Source organism: Zalophus californianus, chromosome 9 (assembly GCF_009762305.2).
Source record: "Zalophus californianus isolate mZalCal1 chromosome 9, mZalCal1.pri.v2, whole genome shotgun sequence".
In the NCBI taxonomy this organism is placed as follows: Eukaryota; Metazoa; Chordata; class Mammalia; order Carnivora; family Otariidae; genus Zalophus; species Zalophus californianus.
Genome location: NC_045603.1, coordinates 31,264,811 through 31,289,667, shown reverse-complemented (window position 1 = coordinate 31,289,667; position 24,857 = coordinate 31,264,811). Strand labels below are relative to the sequence as shown.

Here is a 24,857-nt window from a genome sequence, read left to right as displayed (position 1 = left end):
GGAGAAACATGACAAGAAGTGGCAGGTGTTCTGAACACAACCTGCTTGACAATCTAGCCCCTCCCTAAGAATAATTTACATTATCTGTATCTATCTACCTATATAAAATTGACAGAATTAGTATTCAGAAAACTTAGGACCAGAGTATATACATAAACCTAATGAGCAGAAAAAAATGTAAGGGATGTGGCCAATTCCATTTTATTAGTAATTTATATATAAGAATCAGCTGAAAGAAGTCAAAGAAACCTTACTGAAACACACTGAAATCTCCATACCTTACTACTTGGGGGCGGTCTATAGTAATAATTTCTGTCTTAAACCGATTTATGGAGATTTAGTTTCTGATGGGATGAAAATTCTATATTTGAAAAATGCTTTGCAATTTATAACAAGTTTTCATATACAGCCTTTGCCACGATCTCATGAGATATATACTATTAAGCCTGTTTTATAGATGAAGACATGGAGGCTCCAGGGGGCTAACTGGTATCTCCAGGTAGCAGGCATCAGGAGTTCCCGATGGAGGGAGGATACAAACCCAGCCCTCCGTGCTTTGCTCAGCACCATCCTCTACAGAGCGGTCTCCCTTTATTACTCTCTTGGCTGACATTGGTTCCTTTCCAATTACACTTGGAAGAGAACTTGGGAAGTCAAGGTGTAGATTTTTATGGTTGCTTCATGAATTATTGTATAACTTTCTAAACACTTGGGAGTGTGTTGAAGAGCACTCAGCACAGATACTTTTGTGATAAATTCAGCTTCTTTGATATACATTGATCATTATAGAAAGTCTGACAGTGCAGAGGGAGGGAGCCTCTGGCCTGGAATTTAGAAGATGTTAGTTTGATGGAGGAGTCACGGCACAGGTTCTGGCGACACACTGTTGGATCCAGGCCCTCCTGCGTGTTAACTCAGATCTTGGGCAAGTTACTTAATCTGCTTTAATTTCGACATGTGTAAAATGGGAATCATAAAAAAATCTAGCTAGTGAATTTATAAACACTAAATAAGGACTAAATAACTCATTTAAAACACCTAGTGCTTAAGCATGGTATGTACATGAAGATGAGTTTATATTAATTGCAAGAGAGTGGGACATTCTAGATAGAGGAGGGGTCATATGCAAAGAAAAGGAAATGGGAAAGCACAGGTGTGTTCGGGAGACCACGGACAGATAAATCAGGCTCCAGCAAGTAAGAGAAAGGAAATATGCCAAGAAAGCCACATTAGAGAAGGACTTGAATGTTGGGCTAAGGAGGCCCAGTGGGAGGCAGTGACTCTACCACCAAACCCTATAAGCAAGTCACTTCTGCCTCATTTCCTCTCCATAGAACTTCTACCACTTGTCTGTAAAATAAAGGGAACTAGGTAATTACTAAAAATGGAGTCAGATCTAAGTTTCTCATGGAAGTAGTGGTGCTACAACGGACGTCCAAACAAGGAGGGATCAGGATAGTAAATTCAGGAAGACAGGTTTGGAAGGTATGGATTGGACCAAGGATAGAACAGAGACCAGGAACAGTTTAGAAGACCACTAGAAAAGTGCTGAATGTGTATTAAATATTTATATAGAGATTGGAAGATGAAAAAAAACAGAAATGAGGTTTAGATTCCAGGGCAGTAGCCTGATGATAGGGTTAAATGGATGAGTAATCAAAACTATAGATTTTGAAAACAAATCAATTCTAGTTAAAATAAGTTCAGGACAAAAAAAAAAAAATCCCAAAAAACAAAAAAAACAAAATGGAACTTAGTTGATGGAGAATTTTGCCAAAAGCCAAATTATTCCAATGAGCTTTTGTGGTTTGGCGTTTGAACATGTCAATACTATGCCAGATTGTAAAATGCATAAAACTGCAAAAACAAGTCACTTTATGATGGGCTCGCTCTACTAGATGGGTCCCATTGGGTGTCTTTAGGATTGACCACACTCAGTGACACTGGGAAACAAAAACAAAACCAAATGCATAAGGGAACAGCATGAGGAAACGCTGAAAACTCAGCCAAGAAAAAGTCTTTTTACACCAACAGGCACTGGCTGCATACCAGGTCCTAAAGGTATTTGGACTCAGAAGAAAAAAGAACTCAAAGTTAGAACGCTTAATGCCCTCTCTAGATCACTAATCTAAAATCTTTGGATCTCATGATTCAAATGTCATCGAGGTCTCTAAAGCTCATGAAATCAGTGGCTTCTTGGACATCTTTGCTGAAACACTTACTTGTCTCAGTTGTTTCTCCCTGGTGCAAGGCAAGAATCAAAATGCAGTAGTAGTAATTCCTGATTCCCTTGGTACTGTACATAAAATGTTGTGCAAAAGTGAACGTCTCTGGAGAAAGGGTTCACAGTTTCCAGAGTCTCATCAGACCCAGAGAGTTGAAGAATCACTGCTTCGGCGGGGGGGGGGGGGGCGGAATCTATGCTTATATTTAAATATCCCAACTCACTCATGTATAGCAGCTTAGTATAATGCTGGTTTTCAGAAATAACACAGGAGAAAGCTTTTTGCTTTTTTTATTTTTCCTTATAAGTCATCCCCTGTTAATACTAACAAACCCACCAGGACAACTGTCTTTAGTGTTCAAAGGTATTTGTTTTTTGATAATAACTCAGAGATTAAAAAAAATAATAATAAGATGACAACTTTACAAGACTTTTCTGAGTCCTCTTTTCTCAGTGAAAAATACCTAAATAGAGGACTCATCTCCCTCCAAAAAATAATAAAAAATTAAAAAAAATTTAAAAGAGATTAAAAGAAGATCTACAACAGGACCACTTCTTAATCATAAGGTGATTACTACCTAGGAAATAAGATTCAAGAGGTTACAGTGATAATTCTTAAATGGCAGTTGACATTTAAATCTTAAATTAAGACATTGTAAATTATGAACTAGGTTCATGTGTTCCAGAGACAGGTAGTTATGGGTTTGAACTTCTCCACTCAGTTTTCTATTTCCAGGTAAGGATGGTCAAATTACTTGTCACTAGGTCTCAGCTTCCTAATCAATAAACTGGGGGTAAAAATAATTACCTCCTAGGTTTGTAATGATTAAAGGACAGAATTCAAATAAAATGCTTTGCATGGTTGCTGGATACTCACACAGTAACTTGCTTTAAAAAGTCAAGGACAAGAGCTATAGAACCTAAGTGGTTCATCCTATAAAGGAAGAATGATTTTTTTCTTCAGAATAAGACTGCCACGTTTGGTAACATAGCAGGGCATTTGTCAGTTTTTACAAATATTATTTCCAATATACTTCTGTCCTTTCTTTGAATACTGCTAGTCCAAAATTTAGTTTTAAATAGAAGAGGAAATTTCTACCGACTGCAGGAGAAGAAATTAAAATGCTAAGTGTAGCAAACTAATAAAAATAAACTTTAAAAATTATCCAGCTGTCAAACCATTGTTCTTCAAAGGTCCAAAATAGAAAAAGGAAAACCCAACCCCAAATGAGTGTAGGAGATCTCTGCTTTCATTTATTTATTTATTTATTTTATTTATTTATTTTAGAGAGAGAGAGAGAGAGAGAGAGAGCATGCAGGCACAAGTTGGGGGGGGTTGGGCAGAGGGAGAGGGAGAGAGAACCTTAAGCAGGCTCTATGCTCAGTCTGGAGCCTGACACAGGGCTCAATCTCAAGACCCTGAGATCATGACCTGAACCGAAATTAAGAGTTGGATGCTTAACCAACTGAGCCACCCAGGCGCCCCCATGAGATCTCTGCTTTTATTTTATTTTTTATTTTTAAAGATATATTGAGAGAGAGAGAGAGAACACAAGTTGGGTAAGGGGGAAAGGGGGAGAGAGAGAATCTGTCAAGGGCAGGGCCAGATGTAAGGACTGATCTCATGACCTTGAGATCATGACCTGAGCTGAAATCAAGAGTCGGAGGCTTAATTGACTGAGCCACCCAGGTGCCTCTGAGATCTCTGCTTTTTTTTTACTAAAAGATGTTTTAAAATTTTTATTTATTTATTTGAGAGAGAGAGAGAGAGAGAGCATGAGCAAGGAGGAGAGGCAGAGGGAGCAGACTCCCCACTGAGCAGGGAGCCTGACACAGGGTCCTGGGATCATGACCTGAGCCACTTAACCAACTGAGCCACCCAGGCACCCCTGAGATTTCTGCTTTTAAAGAGAAGACATGCTTAGAAAAGCTCAGAATTCATCTAGAAATGGAAAGACTCAGAGACTCCAAAACTTTATTTTAATGCAGTGGTAATTCTATTTGAAAAACATTGTACTTGAAGAAGAATAAAAATCAGGATTATTCAAAACTGTCCAAAGTGAAATTTATTTGAGATATTTTTATAAACTCCATTACGTTACACTCTAAGAGTCATGTGTTAAAATAAGTGCCTATCATAAGACCAGGAAAACCATGAATTCCTGAGATTTAATTCTATTCTGATTTGTAGACTGACTTGGGAAAGACAGAGTAATTTCACCTTTATAAGATGGGGCTGGGAAGCAACCTGCCTTGAACATTTTGAGGAAGACAAATAATTACTCAGTAGATATTTTAAAACAAAAAGGTTTTTAAAAAGCAACATAGTCACATTTAAATTCCCCCGAGTGAAAGAAAACTATGATCACAAACGAAGGGAACAGTATGAAGAACAAAAGAGGTAAACCAATTTGAACTATTTCAATATTTGGAGGCCTCCTTCTAGAACACAATTGTTAAAAGCTGCAGCCTAATTGTCCCAGAGATACAAGTGTTTAAAGTTTGTTTCATCCTCTTCCCAGATACTTGACCCTTTCCTTAGGTAGGTCTGAGTTTGTCATTTAAAACAAGTCTTGCAACATTTTTTAGAAACAAAGCAAAATGTTCCGTAAATAGATGGAACTATTCTGCTGAGCAAACATGCCAGAAGGATTTCAAATGAAAACCATGGGGACTATAGTGGCAGCACAAAGTGTCCAAGAAGAAATTAAAAAACAAAACAAAAACACACACACACACACACACACACACAAAAATGACAGCAAGGTCATAAATCATGTGCTTCTGTGACATGAGAACCACCCCAAGGAAACAGACTTCAGATCAGTGGGCACAGGATCAGTTGCACCTCATGCAGAGGAGGAACTGGTAGAGACTGCAAAGAAATGTTTTCAGTCAAAGAGATTACTGGGATCACAAGGTAAGAAAAGTGGTACTGTCAACTTACTTTGTTTCTCTCAAATTGAATGTACCAAGGTTGCGCCTGTAAAGCAAATCCCTCTTGTTCTATGTAACCTCCTCTAAGCAGGAGGCACGGCATTACTGAATTATTCTAACAGGTGCAACCTGACAAAGTATCGTTATGGAATTGCCCCACTGTACTTCAGAGGATGGCCGTGATTCTCTGTATCTATATAACTCCGAAGTCCCTCACATTGCTGTCTGAATTAGTCAAATTAATGAGTTTTAGGCTAAGGATAAGAACACAGTTTTGTTTTTGTTCTTTTTTTTTTTTCCCAAAAATGAAAAAACCCCAACATTAGAAGTATGATCACCTAAGCAGTTCTGGCACTTCCATGCAAATCCCTATCACTTACGATGCTAGTTGGAAACACCCCATCCTCACAAGCTGACCCTCAGTATTTCTGCAGCGGGAGCCCTGGCAGCTGTACTTTTAATAAGTATCCTAAAACGTGGTAATTGAATGATTCTCAAATGATATCCTACAAATGCTGGTTTACAGCAGTGACTTCCAACATTTTTTCAGCTCAATTCTTTTTTCCACATCAAGTCTTATTTGGACATCCAGATACACAAATGAAGGCAGAGTGGCTGTGTGGGCGCTAGGAGCCAGTTTGAAAACTATTGTTGTAGAAGGCACAGTGCTGGTAATGGGACCCAGAGCTGGGCTTCACCACTCCTGGGTCTCAGTTTCCTTATTTATTTATTTACTTTTTAAAGATTTTTGTCAGAGAGAGAGAGAGAGAGTACAAGAGCAAGTGAGCACAAACAGGGGGAGTGGTAGGCAGAGGGAGAAGCAAGCTCCCCGCTGAGCAAGGAGCCTGACATGGGGCTCGATCCCAGGACCCTGGGATCATGACCTGAGCCTAAGGCAGAGGTTTAACCGACTGAGCCACCCAGGCGTCCCTCAGTTTCCTTATTTATAAAACAGTTTGTCCAGATTGTCTCTAATTTCCCTTTCAGCTCCAGTACCCTCTGATCCCACCACAGCACTACTACCACTTCTAATAGCTAATATTTAGCAGGCACTTGCTGTGTTCCTAACACTGTTCTACTGATTCGATCCTTATAATCACTCTATGAAGTACTATTAATCTTAATACTTATAAGGAAACTGAGGCCCAAAGAAGTTATAGGACAATAACTGTGATAAAAATAAATTTACATATACATTCTCTTATTTAATCTATAAGATAAAATTGAGAAGTAGAAACAGATTTAGAGAGGTAGTTATTTAAGGTCAAAAAGCTGGGATTTAAATTCAGGTCTACCAAATTCCAAAATCCATTCCTTAACCAATATATTGGCACAGGTTGGTCCTACATGAAATCTTTTAAATGGCATCCATGTATGTGTTGTTATTGTGGTATTAATGATATGCATTCATATTTTTATGGAGATAATTTATCTCCCAAACTAGATCATGAACATTTTGAGGTCAGGGATTATTCTTCTATTTCCTACTCTATGAAATACGGGTTGTGAATTATGGTAGGTCTTTATTCAGTAGGAAGTAATCTGAGTCCTATTTTTTTGGTGGCGGGGAAAGAGAAAGAGAAGGGGGGAGGCATAGAGAGGGAGAGAGACTCTTAAGCAGGATCCACACCCAGTGTGGAGCCCAACATGGGACTCGATCTCACAACTCTGAGATCAAGACCTGAGCTGAAAACAAGAGTCAGACACCTAACCGACTGAGCCCCTCAGTCACCCCTGAGTCCTATTTTTTACTAACTTGATTTTTTTTCAATAATCCAAAGTAAACACACTAATTTCCCTAGATCAACTCTTGAAATTAAAAAAATTTCCCTGAGTCATTTGCTGGAAGGGAGGAAAAAAACCTCTTTTTTCAGTCTAATGATTTTACATTTGCTTTCTTGGGGTGAGGATTTATCTTTTAGTGTCAATATTAATAAATATCTCTTTTCCAGGCTCTTCTTTCTCAGTAATGCTTCTTGCCATTTTTCATTGTATCAGCAGATAGGTACCAGACTGAAAATAAACAGATGGTCAAAGACAAGGACGGAAAACCTTGGAAGGTGCTTGTAATACCTACTTACACCACTTGAAAAAACTGGTTCGACATTTCACAGGATGTAATGCTCATTAAATAGTTTTCCTTAAACACTTTGCAAGTAATAATGTGTATAAGTAATTTTTCTTAAATACCATGTTAATTTTGGATATGCTTGGCCTGTGGTCAAATATACCATCATCTTCCAACTATGATTCATTGCCAATATACTTGACATCTGCTCCTTAGGACCCCGGCAGATCTCCACTGATCATCCTCAGCTCCACAGTTACACCAGCAGCCCCATGAGAGCTGTAACTTCCCAGCTGTGAACTACTTTAAGCATCATATTTTTGAGACTCATGTTAATCTGACATCCATATAAATTTATGTAACATAGATAAAGCTAGTCATAATAAGAATTGGGACTAAATTAGGATCAAGACACTTTGGTCTCCAAACTTTGACTGAACAGACCATCTAGAGCAGTAGTTCTTAAATCTTCTTTCAGAAATTTCTTTAAAATGTAGATGCCTGGAGCCCTTCCTCAGACCTATCATTGTATCCTTCTCTTAGAGTGCAGTCCAGACACCTGTAATTTTAATAAGCACCACAGGAGATCATGATGCTTACCACAGTGAAGCACATTAGGTCTTCATTCACTGAACGAACGTTTTTTACCAATGAGTGCCTTTTACCAATATAAAATTTATAATATAAGCATATATTTTCTTTTTAGTATAGTTTCTTGGGTCACAGATTAATAAGCAACTTGAAGAAGAGGTTTATGTGTACATTCTTTGAAAAACAAAACAAAAAAAACAGGGGTGACTGGGTGGCTCAGTTGATTGAGCGTCTGACTCGGTTTCAGCTCAGGTCATGATCTCAGGTTTTGAGCCCCGCATCGGGCTCTGTGCTTTGTGCAGAGTCTGCTTGAGATTCTCTGCCTCTCCCTCTGTCCCTGTGCTTGTGCTTGCTTCTTAAATAAATAAAATCTTTGAAAAACAAACAAAAACTTTCCTCACCTCATCCTTAATACCTAGCTGGGCACATAGCAGGCAAATGCTACATTGTTTTGATCACCAGCCCCTCAAATAAAATGTGTTGATATATCTTCAGCTACTGCATCAGAAAATTCTTTTTAAACCTGGACCCTCTAGACATCCTTCTAAGGAATCCACATAAACTATGTGTGTGTGTGTTTGTGTGTGTGTATGTTACTAACTGTATTGAGGCTAAGCCAGAAAGACTCTGACCATAGAATTAAACTTCTGTTTTGAAATTTGGCAATAAACCCCAAATAAAACATAAACCAGGAAATAAATACAAGAATAGGGAAAACAAGTATCTCAACAAATATAATTTTCTTTCTTTTCTCCATTTCATGACCCTTATTTCTTCCCTATGCTCGTATCATCTGTTCTCTAGACAATTTTGAAATAAAAGAATGCCATTTGGCGATTCTGAACCACGCACTTACAAAAAAATGCTTCTCAAAGTTTGCTCATCCTGAAGTCATACATTGTAGCTCAAATGGGCATGTAAAATCTCCCCTAGATCAGGAGAGCTGGGTAGAATGCATTCCAGATGCTGTATTATCTCTCTCTCCTTGGTACGCATTTTAAGAGAATCATGGCATGAAGCTAGACATGACTAAGGGGTACTGGTGTAAAATGGCTTTTGCTGAGGGATGAGTTCCAATGTGACAAATGTGGGAGATGAGTCTGTTCAACATTTGGGTAACAAATCACTTCTCCAGCTATGTTCTCAGAGGGAGCACAAAACCACCCACATGTGATGGGGTCTTCATGCTGTTGGAAACGGGAGAATGGCTATCTCAGCTTTTTTTTTTTGTTAGGCTTGTTAGAGAAGAGAAGGAAGGCATGGAGGGGGAAAAAGACACACTGAGAAACCCACTACAGAGATAATGGGGAACAAGCTAGTGCTGCCACATCAGCACACAGAGAACTCCAGTGTCCTTCGCTGTCTGTGACGGAGATGAAAAAAATGAGCAAAGAAACAAAGTCACTGTGTGATATTACCAATTTTACCAACAGATTCTCCTTGATAGTAATATCTCCCTACTTGCTCACTATACACCCTTTAGAATAACTCACTGATTTTTTTCTTTGTGATGGAAAAATACTAACCTGGGACAAGAAAAAAATGAAATCTTTTTCAAAAAAACACAAGGAAAAAAAACCCCACAGCTATTGAAAGCATTCCTTACTTACCAATTTTGTAACGTCTTTCACATCATCAGTTACACGGTTCCTGCAGATCCCTTTAGTTTTGACCAGAGGATTAAATAGGAGTAGTTGAAGATAAATGCAAGTGATAATCCAAGTCTAAATGAAAACAGAAAAATTGCTGGTGATGATCAGTTAACATCTGCAATCACTCAAGCTCTTACATCTTTTATCTTAATGTGGAAAAGACAATCTACATTAAAAAAAAAATGCTACCAGCTTAAATACAATTCAATCTTGAGTAATTGAAGTATGCTCACCAAATTTTCAAAAAATTGTCCGTTAAAATGTGGTTTGGGTTTTTCATTTCTATGACATTACTGTTTACTTTTGTCAAAAGCATTCAAGAGCCAATTTCTTAATGGGAATTAGGAATGAACGTGCAGCAACACATAAAGGATCTACCACTTGAGGTGTTTTCTAAAAATTAGGAATGCTTAAAATTCATACCTCAAGGCACTAAAAGAAACTTTCTCTACTTTAAGTGTAGACTGTTTGGCAAGTAGCAGCAAACCTGAGCAGTGCTTTAAATCCAATAGTATAGGACAGGACACCAAAGTGAGGGAGAGAGATGTATTTTTAGATTTAGGAGAGAATTTAACCTTTTATGAGACATCAAATGAGTCAGTTTTTAATCACAGCTTTTTAACCATTTACTATGGAAGAACATTTCTTAGTGAATAGGAAGAAATTCTTGAACCCTAGCGTGAGGTAATCACCTACACAACGTGCACTTACACACATCTCTCCTTGAAAATAACACAACCATGTTTTATAGTTACTTCTATGCAGGACTTGTTTTTTCTTATTATACTATATTTGAGGTTTTTAAGAAATTGGGCATCCAATTCTCTTTTTTTTTAGTAACTTGAGAGCCCATAACACAGCACCTTGCATATTAAAAGTTCTTAATAAATATTTGCTGGATGAATCAGTGACGAAGGTAAAAACGATCTAATGCTTCAAATTCAAATCCATTTTATTGACCAAATATTATGAGATAGGGACTGTGACAGTCACTAGAGAAACAAAGGTGATGAAGGTGCCTTTGCAACTCAGAGGCAGGTACATAAATAAAATGCATACTCTATGATAAATGCTTTGGGAACACAAAGGAGGAAGCAATTAATCAATTAACCTCAAGGAAGAGAACCTTGGCAGGAAGACCATGCCAAGAAAAGCCAGAGAGAAAATGTGACTCTGGCTGGCTTTTGGAGGATAAGGAGGAGTTTGTAAGAGTTGACAAGGAAGGGATGAAAATTCCAGAAAAGACAAACAGCATGAGCAGAGGCATGGAGATGTGAAGATATTTTAAAATATCAGAGTTCTTTTATGAGTTAACATTCATTTATGGCATCTTAAAATTACACAAAGTCCATCTGCGCATGGCTAGAAATCTTCCCTATTTATGTAGCTGCCATGTATTAAAAAAAAAAAACAAAAACCAACTGGGGCGCCTGGGTGGCTCAGTCGTTTAGCGTCTGCCTTCGGCTCGGGTCATGGTCCCAGGGTCCTGGGATCGAGCCCCATGTCAGGCTCCCTGTGGGGTGGGAGGCCTGCTTCTCCCTCTCTCTCTCCCTCTGCTTGTGTTCCCTCTCTCGCTGTGTCTCTCTCTGTCAAATAAATAAAATCTTTAAAAAAAACAAAACAAAAAAACAAACGGATTATTTTCCACTAATACCTGCATGCTAACTAGATATTACACTGGACCAGATGATGATTACCATTTACTGAAATTTCTGAGACTACAATGCGACCTACCTGGCTTGTGAAAAAATTCAAACTTTTTTATTGTTTTACCAATGTGATCTATTCTAGCAGTAATCCCGGTTTAAGTTTGGTTAAAGCTCCTTTCAGCACTGTGGGGTCACACTCTTCATAGCACCCTCTCCCTTGGACTGAAATGAAGACTAAATTGTGCAAATGATTTCTTGGAACCAACCAGGATGTTCTTCGGTAAGTGGTAAATAAACTGTGGTATATTGGACGATGGAATATTATTCAGTACTAAAAAGAAACCAGCTATCAAGCCATGAAAAGACATGGAGGAAATTTCAATGTATATTATTAAATGAAAGAAGCCAATCCAAAAAGGCTACATACTCTACGATTCCAACTATTACGACATACTGGAAAAGGCACAACTGTGGAAATAGCAAAAAGATCAGTGGTTGCCAGAGGTTGTAGGGGGAGGCATGAAAAGGTGGAATACAGGATTTTTGGGGCAGTGAAAATACTCTGTATAATGGTAGGTATGTCATTATACATTTGTCCAAACTCACAGAAGGTACAACACCAAGAGTAAACCCAGTGTAAACTATGAACTTTGGATGATTAAGATGTATCTGTGTAGATTTATCAATTGTAACAAATATACCACTCTGTAAATGGGTAGGGGCAGGGAGCATAGGGGAAATCTCTATAGTTTCCTCTCAGTTTTGCTGTGAACCTAAAACTGTTTAAAAAAAAAAAAAAGGGCTTTTAAAAAAAAAAAGTCATGTTGAGGGCCCCTGGGTGGCTCAGTCCATTAAGCATCTGCCTTAGGCTCAGGTCATGATCCTAGGGTCTTAGAATCGAGCCCCACAGTGGGCTCCCTGCTCAGCGGGAAGCCTGCTTCTCCCTCTCCTCCCACTCATGTTCTCTGTCACTATCTCGGTCTCTTTCTTTCTCTCAAATAAATAATTTTCTTAAAAAATCACTTTGATTGCTGTGGTGAGAACCAACTTTAGGGTAGCAAGAGGTAGAAACAGACCAGTTAGGGGCTCTTGTTATAATCCAAGCAAGAAAGGGTTGTAGCAATGCACTGACCAGAAGTGGTTAGATTCTGGGTATCTCCTGTAGGCTCAGCCCCAGGAAGATTTCCTGAGAGTCGGAATGTGATTTGAAAGAGTCAAAGAAGACTCCAAGGATTTTGGCTTGAGCAAATGGAAGGATGGTGTTGCCATCAACTGATATGGAGAAGGCTCAGGGTAGAGAAGGCCTGGAGGGGAGATCAGGAGCTGAATTTTGAGTGTGCTAAATTTGAAATGTCTTTGAGATACCTTAGGGAGGATATTAGAGGTCATGATATTTGAATCTGGATTTAGAAGGGAAGTTTGGGCTAGATATATAAATGATAGCCTTTGATGTATAAATGGAATTTATTCATCATTCAAAAGAGTGGATGAGCCCATCCAGGGAGTGAGGACAGACAGAAACAAGAACAAAGAATTGAGTCCTATGCTGCTCTAACTGGAAGAGGTCTGAGAGAAGATTTAGAACTCACAAAAGAGCTGGGGAGCTTGAGAGAGAAGCCAAAGGAGTAGGAGGAAGCCAAGTTTAAAAAAAGGAAAAATTACCTGGAGGAGGAGGTCAAACTATGTCAAATACTTGTAATAGGTCAAGTAAGAGGAGAACCGAGAACTGACCCCTGGATGTGACAGGATCCAGCTCCCTGGTGACATTAATAAGAACATTTTTACTGAAGCAGTTATGGGAAAAAGCCAGTCTGCAGTGAGTTTAAGAGAACATAAGAGAGTAATTAGAAACCGTGAATGTAGATAGCTCTTTTAAAGAGTTGTCCTTCAAAGGAGAGCAAACAGACAAAAGAATAAATAAATAAAAACAAAGTGGGGTAGCAACTGGCAAGGACTTGGGGCGAGGGGCGAGTTTTCTCTGTAAGCTGATAGAAACATCAGGTTGTCCATATGCCTGTGTGGATGACGCAGCAGGTGGGTGTAACTGGCGACGTGGATTAGAAGAGAGGCAACTGCTTGAGCAATGGTCTTGAAAAGGCAAGAAGAAGTAAGATCTAGCTGTCAATCATAGGGCCTGGCTTTAAATCTAGCTGTCAATCACAGGGCCTGGCTTTAAATAAGAGCATGTACAGTTCATCAGTACTATCAGTCAAGATGTTGAAAAATTGAGTGCAAATGCTGGTGTTGTTTCAACAATACAGTGAATAATGGCTACCATTTACTGAACATTTATTATGTACCAAACACTTTGTATATCTTATCACAAACTTTAAGTTTCATATATCCTAATTTTATTTTTTTATTTAAAAATTTTTTTTTAAGATTTTATTTATTTATTTGAGAGAGTAAGAGAGAGAGAGAGAGAGATCATGAGCAGGTGGAAGGATAGAGGGAGAAGCAGACTCCCCTCTGAGCGGAGAGCCCAATGCGGGGCTCGATCCCAGGACCCCAGGATCATGACCTGAGCTGAAGGCAGACACTTAACCCACTGAGCCATCTAGGTGCCCTTTTTAAAAAAAAAAAAATTTTTAAGATTTTATTCATATATTGTATTTTTAAAGATGAAGAAATTGAGCTACAGAAAGATTTGGGACTTCTAAGTGATAAAAAACAGATCTGTCCAATTCTAAATCCTGTCCTCCATCCGATACCGTCACAGCATTACCACAAGGGCGTTAGATCACTGGTCAGGGCTCCAAACAGCATAGCTCCAAAACTTCAGTAATTTTTCAGATATCATGCATATGAAGACAAGTGTGTTCCATAATCCATGCCACAGCAGAATAGTCTACATTTTTCAGGATACCATAATTTTTAATATATGTTCTATCACAGTTTTAACAAATATTCTAATACAGACATCTATAATAATTGCAAAACAATCTCACCAGGGTAGCCTCCATATCCTTTTTTGCATCAGTTATATACAAACACCTGTAAAGATAGGATTTTGCTCATTTTATAGGAATCTATTTGGCTAGGGCTAAAATTAAATCTGTTAATACATTCACACATCTCTGACAAACTATTTCTTGAAGCACTTCATTTAAAGCCGTTACATAAACTTGTAATTTATTTTTGTATATACTTAGCTAGTAGTATGGGATATTCGCCTTTTGTAACAACTGAACAATTCACTCTGGTGTAACTAAACATTAGAACAGAGGAGGAGTCATGGGAATAATGTCCCTCATCAGTATTCACGTGAGAGGAGAGGGCTGAAATGCAGAGCTTACTTCTTTATATGGAAAAGTAATTTTTCAGTATTAGTCTATATAGATTATAGACATTTTTCTAATATATAGTACACACATTTCCTTTATTTCTTAAACAGTGGGTAGAAGTATTAAACCTTGCTTTTTTTTGATGATTCAGGTTCATGACATAAAAGGCTACGTGAAATAAGCCAGACGTAGACAAATATTGTATGATCTCACTTACATGTAGAATCTAAAAAAAAAAAGGAAAGGAAAAAGAAAAAGTAAGTAAAGAAAAGTAAAGAAAAGTAAAGAAGAGAAAAGAAAAAGTCAAACTCATGGTAACAGAGTAGAATAGAGTGGGGGTTACGAGAGGCTGGGGAAGATCCAGATCAAAGGGTACAAACTTTCAGTTATAAGATGAATAAGTTCTGCGGACTTAATGTACAACACAGGGACTATAGTTAATAAGACTATATTATATACTTGAAGTTTGCTGAGAGTAGATCTCAAGTGTTCACACCACACACAGAAAAAAAGGGTAACCATGAGGTTATAGTTGGATTGTAGTCAGTTTGTGATGTATACTTATATCAAACATCACACTGTATACCTTAAATATATATATGGTTTTTGTCAGTCATACCTCAATAAAGGTGGGTAGGGGGAGAAAGCATTTCAAGTGTGTAGTTGTGACCGCCCTCCTCTAAGTAGCTCCAAAGTACAGTGTTTGTTTGAAAGACTGTTTTTAAAATTTTATTTTTTGTTGGTTTCTCACTTTACCTGTTTCTCCCAGGCTGTCAGGTCAATATCTGCAACATATTTTACTGCTAGTATGCCTACTTCTAGCCTCCTGTAGTCTCAAGGGCAACACACAACACATGGCCCATGTGGGGTGGGGTGGGTTTGATAGGCAGAGTAATGGCAAAAAGATGGCCAGGCCCTAATTTTTGGAACTTGTGAATTTTTTCCTTGTATGGCAGAATGGACTCTACAGATGTGATTTAGCTTAGGACCTTTAGGTGGAGAGACTACCCTGGATTCCCTGGGTTCAAACGAATCCTATGGCTCCTTACAAATAGAACCTTTTCCAGCTCTGGCTAGAGAAATGCAATAAGGGAAGACGGGGTAAGATGTGACATGATAAAGACTTTACTTGCCATTGCTGGGAAGGGGCCAGGAGTCCAGGAATGCCAGTGGCTTCCAGAAGCAGAAAAAAGCAAGGACCAAAGTCTACCTTAGAGCCATCAGGAAGGAACGTAGTCCCACGGACACCTTATTTTTAGCTCAGTAAGCCCGCCAACTTTGGATTTCTGAATCCCCAAAACTGTAACCTAATAAATTTCTGTTGTTTCATAAGTCACTAAGTTTGTGGTAATTTGTTACAGCAGCAATAGAAAACTAAGAGCTCAAGAAAGTTTTGAATGAATTAATGGATGAATGGCATAGTATTGTGATGTCTAAGCTTTCCTGGTAAGGAAAATAAACTGCCCCTGTCAGTATTCTGGGCCCCCAACCCCTGCTTTAAGCAAAGCAGCTTGGTGTTTTGTTTTTTTTTTTCTGTTTTATTTGTTCATGCTTCTGGGTCAGATTTTATTTGAACAAAGGTTTCCAAGGGCAAGAAAGGAAAAAAAAAAAAAAAACACATGCTTTTGAAAACCGGTGGTGGCAGAGAGCAGAACGTGGATCCTGGAAACCTCTTGAGCCCCTTACCATGTGACCTCAAGAAGCCAATTAGTCCTTCGAAGGATCTGTTCATCAGTGTAGAAGATGAGAATAAGAATAATTTTTGCCTTACCCACTTCATGGAGCAATGGTGAGGATCAAATGAAAACTTTTCAAAGTACAGGTGCTGTGCAATTATTTGTTGTGTGGTTTATGGGTTTTTGATCGTCAAGTAAACCAGGGAAACAAGGACTTTTCAAACCGAATAAAATAGGGAAGATGACTTTATAGAGTCAATCTTCCATGAACAGAGTATGACCTTTAGTATGCAGATATTTTGACACTGATTTTGGATGCAGAAGCTTTTTTCAATTCATTTCTTTGTTCTCAACTATGTTTAGCGTAGCATCAGTTAACAAATGACTTCCAGTTGAGTAAGGTATTTCCATGTATCACCAAAATATTTATCTTTGTTTTCTCTCTCTTCCTTTCTCTAATTTCTGGAAACTCTAACAAGGGTATACAGGTGCCTAAATGTGGGGGGGGGAGGGTGTGCTCGCGCACACACCCTATCGGAGATAGAATGCTGAAGCAAAATGTCCCTGTATTTGTGACTTCTGCTCTAAAATGTATCTTTTCAGTTTGGGCAATCATCTCACTGTTCTTTTTTTTTTTCCTCTCACATTCTCTGCTTCTGCCTATGACATTTTTCTTTGGCTACTTTGTTTTAGCATCGTACAACTTTTCTCTCTAGGTCACGCTCATTGTGTGATAACCTCTCATTTCATGATAACCTTTCATTGCAGACACACTGAACTAATCTTATTGTCGGCAGTTCTAGATGTTTTTATTTAGAGGCATGCGTCAAAAGTATTGACAAAAGTATTCCCCCACATACTCCCCACATCACACGTAATTCCAATAATCCTTTCACTGCTAAAAATTGCCTTTACATTATTTACATGATAAAAAAAAAAGACTAAGAAATGTGGTTGTGTTGTTAGAACTAAGCCATGACAGAAACAGTTTTGGTAGAGGGAAGAAAAGTGACAAACATTCATACTCCATTATGAATGACAGATACAGCAGATCTTTTTCTGGGAGGTTTTAACAGTGGCAGATAGTACTAGAAAAGATACTTTGAAGAAGATGGGGGAAAGCTACAGGAAGATGAGGCTGGAGACCCTGAAAGGCAAAGGTCTTACCGATGGCTCATGTTTGTTGAGAACCAGTCTCGGCAGACCCCAGTGGGAAATTTCACCGAATCATCAATTCTTTCTGAACCTAAGAACCTTCCTTATAATAAAAAGCCACATGCCAGGAAAAGGAGCTGCAAAGTCCCCCTAAAGCAAACTATTTACTTGATCTGAACATGTGTGTGTTATCACAGAAGTTGCTTTGCACACTTCTTTCCTTTAGTACAAACGGACATGCAGGTAGCCCAAGTACATCAGGGTAACAAATGCTGTTTGAGAAATCAGAAAATTCCAAGCTTCTAAACTTGGAGGAAAACAACAATGACAAAAACCAAACTTTTCTATGAACCTGAGAAGAGATTTTAAAAATATGCATTGCCAGGGCCCACATTACACACTTCCCAAAGTCGGAAAGGTAGTGGAGTGTCTGTGTAGCTTGTTTTCTTTATGCACAGACCTACAGAGTGGTATTAGGTCTGCCCCAAACAAAACAGCAGCTGCTGCCAAAAACAACATTCATCTTCACTTTAATCTTGAATGCCAGGCTAGCAAAGCAAGCAGTTAGTTCACTTGTAGCCCAAATGTGCTCTGGAAGCGGGCCAACTGGCTTCACTACCCAGAACCAGGAAAGCAAGTTACCAAGATACAGGTATAGTAATTAGTCTTGAGTTCAGGTCTTTTGAGGTCATATGAACAACATCCTTCAAAAATAACCTTAATGTAAACCAACAGCAGATTCTGTTTCAGGGAAGAACCATTTAATTCTATGTGACTTCTTCCTTCAGATGTTTAATTTTTAAAAAATATACCGTTACACATTATAGAGAAAATACCTAATCATCCCTACACAGGCTCAAATTCTTCTCTAGTGGTTGTCCAATAAGCTCAAAGGGGCAAAGGAAACATGTAATAGTAAAGTTGAGAAAAAATAAATCTGCTACCAGGAGATTGTTAACAGGATAGCTAAGTGAAACTCAAACCAGCTTCTTCAAGTCCAAATTGTTGCACTAAAATCTTGTGAAGATACACGTCCATATCTCTCCATGTAGATCCTTTTGTGAGGTGAAATGAAAATATCCTAAAATATGGATGATCACTAAAATCTGTGGTGAATATGCTCTACTAACGAAAACTGAACAACCTAGAAATAAATGGTTTAATATAAAAAGATAGGCAACGGCTTTAATGTAAACAGTAAATACAAGAATTTCAATGGGAAAAAAATGAGAAAAATTACCCTTGATGGTCAGTCCTTACTCTAAATGTCAATGCTGTTTAAAGGGAAAATGACTCACACATACTGACATCTAACTAAGGGCCACACACAGGAGGAGCAGTTCGCAGATATTATTACATGTAACCTTCCCACCAACCAGAGTTTGCAGGTGAGTAAGACACGCTTCAGTGGGTTTAAACCAAGACCTATACTATATATTAGGAAGAAAAATACTGGGCCAGTCAGATAATAAAACTGACTTCATTTATATTTAATGAACTATTCAATTTTATTTAAAATACCTATGCAGTGGACGGCATATAGGTCCATTTGGCTGAATCAGTTTTTGATTGAAGTCATAGTGTCAAATTATTACTAGGCTGGGTAAACACATAGTACAGGTAAATCAAGCTATACTTCACTATAGCTTTTTAAAATTTTCATAGCTAGAGGGAGAGGAAAAACAACAAACAAAATAAAGTGTAAGTTGTTCCTTCTGGTAAAAACAAAATTGAGTACTTTTCAGACTTCTAAGAGCTACCTATACATTTAACAAACATTTATGGAACACCTGATAAGTATATAAGTGTATAAGATAAAGACAAAAGATACTGATTTTGGCCTCTGGAACCTCAAACTACTAGGGAACACAGCAGGGAGACGGGCAGAGAGGGGAGGGTCCCAGGAGGGACAGCTAAACCTGACTTTGGGAAAGGGGAACTGAAGGAAGGGCTCAGAGAGAGCTCCTGGGAGAGGGCCTATTCTTCACAGGTGAATAGCAGTTAACCCAATCAAAGAGAGCAGGGGTGAAGACCCCTGACAGAGGAAAGAGCAGGTGCCCACAGAAGTGAGAAAACAAGGCATTTTCATGGAACTTCACAATGATGATATGACTGGAAAATGAGTTTCAAGGAATAAACAATAAAATAGATGTCGCTAGAGAGATAGGCGGAGGTCCTCCCAATTCTGCTAATTGATTTGGATTTTATCTTAGAGACACGGGGAGCTCTGGAAGGACTTTAAGAGGAGTATCAAGATCAGATTTATTTTTGAAAGGCTTATCAAGCATCAGCATGAAGGACAGACTGGGGCATGGAGGTCACTGAAGTCATCAACTGGTGCAGAGGCAGTGGGAGTGGAGGGAAATGGTTAAGTTCAAGAGGATATGGAAGTAGACGGGGACATGGGTGACTGACAAAGTGGGTGGGGTAAAAAGGGGAGGAGTCACAAATGACCTCAAGTTCCAGTTTAGGTGACTGGGTAAGAAGTAGTGCTTTTCACTGAGCCAGGATATGTAAGAGAAGTGGTAGCTGGAGATTGCACGTTATCACCCAAAACCCTGCAGGACAGATACCACATCTAAGGAGGAAGAACTATCTGCACAGATGCGACAGTGAGAAGCCAAGCACAGGAGAGGCAAATCAGTTGACTGTGGGATCTGACGGTTGCCGAAAAACACCTCATGGAGTTGGCACTGACAAGGATCATTTCTGTGGTTCTGACAGAACTAGGAATCCATCCACCATGGGTTCACAGGGGTAAAGGAGTGTGGGGAATCTCAAGGATCTACCAGGAGAGCTTGAAAAGGAAGGAGAGCAGGTAATTCAGAAAGGCTAGAGCATTAACTTTGGTCTTAGTAGAAAAGAAGGCAGCTCAAGAACAGTGGGGCTATCGTGATAAGCTCAGCCTTCCTCTTTCTTAAATGGTCTGTGCCTGGGAACAACTCACCTGTGGCTACTGAAAGCCAGGTGAGCTCAGAGGCTTCACCACTGTGTGAAATCCCATGCAACGAACTACCTCAGGCTAGAATCTAGGGCCTAGATGTTCAAGTTTTATTATTCCTATTTTGTAAGACACTTACATGACAGAAGCATTTATGCCAGCAGCAGACATTATTTCATTAGAAACAAGGGTAATATAGGTCATTAGCTCTTCAAAAATATAGCAGTTCTATAAAAACACAGGGAGAGACTTCCCCTGAACAGTATAATCCACTGTATTTTAGGGAGATACTGATGACTAATTCTAATCAATTTTATGAGGAGGATATGTAACAAACCAAACTACTCTGGAAAATTGGTGGGTGCTAGTTTAATGTTGAACCTAGATTTACATAGTTGTTGCCAATTCTTTTTGCGAGTAAATATATTTTCAAGGAAATAGGAGATAGGCCCCCAAAATTGGCCAAAGTATAGAAACATAGCAAAAAAAAAAAAAAAAAATCATGGCAGTTCTGAAATGCACATCTCCACCTTCAGTACTCTACAGGCCCTGGTTCTTTTTGGATGGCGTTGTTCACTATTATGTCAGTTAGTTGCTCTTAAAATTAAACCACAATATGCATTCTTGAGCGTTGAAGCTTTCCAAAAAAAAAAAGGGGGGGTATAAAAACATAAATTCTGATTTATACTCTTTCAACTACATGACTCACTTCCAAAAGTGTAATCTCAGGTAAATCAAAAAGCTCTGCAATTTTTCAAAATCCACAATGTCTTGTGCATTCCGAACAACTGAGAGACGGAAAAATGAATGTAGGTTCCAGTTGCTATCTGATCCCATGTACTGAATCTGGACTGAAGGACTGAAGTTCCTAGAACATCTTGTGTTTTTTGTTCTTCTATGGTTGCAATTAAATGCACTCAGATGTCTTGTCAGATCAGCTACCAGGAGTCTGACAAGTTTTGTTTCTCAGGGCCTTTTAAGTTTTAAGAAAACTTAATCTGAGGAAGCAAGCTCAGGAAATCGCCAAAATTCTTTTCCCTACCTAGGCTTTTTTTACTACATTAAAATAAACTAAATCTTCGTACTCTGATTCCAAACAGCATCAGAACCAATGGGGGTTAAAGGCATAAGCTAAAGCACATTCACAATCTTGATCATTTTCTACATCACCTCAGATGGCAAGCCTGATTTGCAAAGGTCATGGCCTAAGCATTCCTGATTACTCAGTGTGTGCTGGACACACCAACTGCCTTTGGTTAAGTTGAATAAACTGTTGAAATGTTCCCCCCCTTTCACTCAAAGTGCTCTAACTGAAACAGGGAGTCAGCTGTCTTTCCTTTAGATGAAAGTGTGTAATCATCTGGTGTTTAGGGGTGTTTACTAAGATTGTAGATTCCTGAGCATCATACAGAATCTAAATTTCTGTACATCTCAGGAATATACACTTTTAACAAGCCCTCCATGTGATTTTTAGGTATCCTTTAAAGTCTGAAACAGGCTATTTTAGGCTGTCCTAGCTCAGGGGTACTATATCATTAGGGAAAACAGAAAGGTCTAAAAAGGTATACAAAGCTGCATTTGGTTCAAGGGCTACATATTAGAAGCTCCTGATTTAGATCAACTTGAAAGAAGAAAAGTGAAATGTAATGGACAGTGTAGGAGTAGTGAGTGTAGAGGATACTGTGGATTGGCTCTTTCAAATTCCACTCCAGCCCTCTCCTAGCATATTCTCCACTTCTGCTCCCTTGCAATTAGCTACAGTTGCAGAGGCGACTCAGCCAATCAGGTACAACCCGGCAAGACTGATATGGGAAGGATATTCTTGAGAAAAAAGCTGGATGCTGGGCATGCATTTTGCTCACATGGATGGTAGTGGGAGCAAAGAGTCCCTTCAGTCAGGAGCAGCAACAGCTTCCTGCACTAGCTGTAACAGTTTTAAAGGAAGCAGTGGACTTAACTGGGTTCTAGGTGACCAAAGGATTCTGGAAGCTCAGCCTCCTCTTCTGGCCCCTCCAGTGGTTTTATAAGCCATCAAATACACTTCATTATATCTCCCCTTCTGTTTAGCTAGAATGGATTATACCACATGTACCTAAACCCTAAGTAATACTAGGAGAAAAGAACCCAAGTTATTAAGCAATTATTTCTCATAAAGCTTAGTCTAAACTTTCCTTAGGAATTTTGCACTAGTGTTCCAAAATTCAAATTGTAAGATAAGCATCACTTTAAACTTTAAAAAAAAAAAAAGCAATTTTTTGATTGGCAATCCATGAAAATGTTAATGTCATTCTGCTACCTAAAGCACAACAAAGCATTTATCCTTGACATGCCCAGAACATGTTCCTTTGGTAACAAGACACTTCCAACTGCAAGTTCATTGTTGATGGAGATGATGTTTAGAGCAGAAGAACATCAGCAAAGACATGGATTCAAATCCTAATTCCATCACTGACATGCTGTAACCTCTGTGAGCCTCAGTCTTCTCTTGGGGATAGCATTTCTTTGGGTTTTTGAAACGATTAAATAAGAGTGTTATGTAAAGCACCCACCCATGCCTGGTACTGACAGATCATGACATGACTGCCATAGTTATTTAATCATTATTACTAATCCTTTAGATGTTGAAGTCAAAACTAAGAGTTGAAGGTCACATTCCATGTATGTTCTGCTCCCTGTAGATTAAAGATCAGCACCGGAAGAGGATAAAGAGGTTGTGAAATTCCCCCAGGGCTTGGATTTGGATCAGCTCTCCCAAAGCACGCAGGCCCATCTTGACCTGGTGTAAAAGTGAGGCTGAACTGTTTGGGTAATGAGTGAATGTTAATCTAAACAGCAGAGTTTCAAAAGTCAACCAGAGCTTCAGTAATAAATTCAACACAGTTTTAGAAAACATTAGTGTTTACTCATGCACAGAGAAGCCCAACTTTGAATCTCTACTCTGCCACTGAACAGCTTTGTGGCCTCTAAAAAGTCACTTCATCTTTCTCTGCTTTGGTTTCCTCACCGGCAAGATGGACCTAATTGTAGAACCTATTCCCAGGCTTGTTGAGGGCAAAAGGAGTTTTAGTTGGAAAGCACCTGGTATAGTACCAGACAAATTGCACACCCCCATCAGTTCTTCCATGGTTATTAACGTTGCAGTCTTTCCAACCACACTTAGCACAAGCACCCCCAAACTCGAAGCACTGTGGTTCAAGCCAAAACCCTGGGCCCCATCCTTGATTCTTCCTGTTCTCCTATTTCCACATTCAGGCTGTTACGTCCTGTTAGTTCTACCAGCAAAATAAATCTTGGAACATTCACCTTTCTCCCTCTCCTCCTGTACTGCTAGAGTACGAGCTCCACTCCTGCCCAGAAGGCTTTCAAGGGCCGCTAAATAGCCTCCTTTGCTTGCATGCTTGCTACTTAACAATAGCGTGGTTCTCTGGGAATATTAAACAGCACTTGCTGCCTGCTTAAAATCTCTGAATACCTACCTTTCTATTCCATTTACAGCAACATGCAAGCTGCTGATCAAGGCCTATCAGGCCCTATTTAACGTAAACTTGCCTACCTCCGTGCTCATATCTTAGCACACAACCCTTTCTCTCCCCACCAGACCCAACAGCCACACCGGCCTCCTTTCTGTCCCTGAAACACCTGAAATATATTCCTGCCATAGGCACTTTGCACTAGCTGCTGTGAGCTTTCTCCTCTTGGGCTCTGCAAAGGCAAGTCCTTCTCATCATTCAGGATTCAGTGTGAACATCACCTGCTCAGAGAAACCTTCCCAGGTGACCTGTCTTAAGTAGCCCCAAACGTTCTCATACCACAGTTTTATTTCCACTGAAACACTTTTCATCGGAAATTATTTTCATTATCCAATTAGTGGACTTTTTGATCACCTGTCCCTACTGAAAAGAATGTCAATGGTGTGAGGATGAGAATTGTATTATTCTTGTTCTTCACTTTTATCTCCAGTACCTTGAGCGGCTCCTCACTCATAGTGTATGCTCCTTCACATTTGTGGATTGCATGCAGTGCAAATTGCCACTGAAGTACGCACAAAGTTCAAATCCTCTCTTATATAGAACAGGCCATGATGGTTACAGTACAAGTTTGGGTTTAGGAACTGGGGCACAGATGAGGTCTGGATAATGTAGGATTCAATTCTCAGCAGATGGTGTCCACATTCACACAACAGAATTGCAACATCACCCACCAGTTTTGCTTATAATTTGTCTCCGGCACTTGAGTTGGAGCACGATAAGGCCAGTACTTTTCAGTGCCTCACTGTTTTATCCAGAGTGGGTAGAGCAGTGCTGAGCCACAGAGAAGCCTCTCATAAATATTTTTTAGATGAATGAATATAGGATAAACAGAAGAGTTTTACTCATCAGTTGGCCATAAACCATTGTTGCACTTCTCCCTCTAGGGTCCAATAACTGCTAAATCCTAACGACAAGTTTGAGTAATGTTGCAACATTCTCTTAATTATTCAAAACAGACCATTAGCTAAAGGCTTTTTGGTTTGAACTTTAAGTCATTTTCTCTGTGCCTTTAAATACTTCTCTAGCTCCATGAAAATGGTAAATTAGGATATAAAACCAAAGGTAGACTGTAAGCTCCATGAAGTACAGCAACAAGATAATTTTTGCTATTATATTTCTAGCCTCTAGCACAGTGCCTTGCAGTAAAAAT

The 24,857-nt window shown here is 39.1% G+C and overlaps 1 protein-coding gene across 4 annotated transcripts in view; it reads right to left on the bottom strand.

The window, feature by feature from the left end:
* KITLG (KIT ligand) overlaps positions 1–24,857 on the bottom strand; it is an 82,285-nt gene that overhangs the window by 39,358 nt on the left and 18,070 nt on the right. For 3 of the 4 annotated variants that reach the window (XM_027593465.1, XM_027593462.1, XM_027593463.1), the window contains one exon: positions 9,431–9,544. In XM_027593465.1, coding sequence (XP_027449266.1) covers positions 9,431–9,544 — 114 coding nt within the window. Of the gene's footprint in view, positions 1–9,430; positions 9,545–14,069; positions 14,116–24,857 lie in introns of all 4 variants that reach the window. The other variant, XM_027593464.1, reaches the window with a different exon arrangement.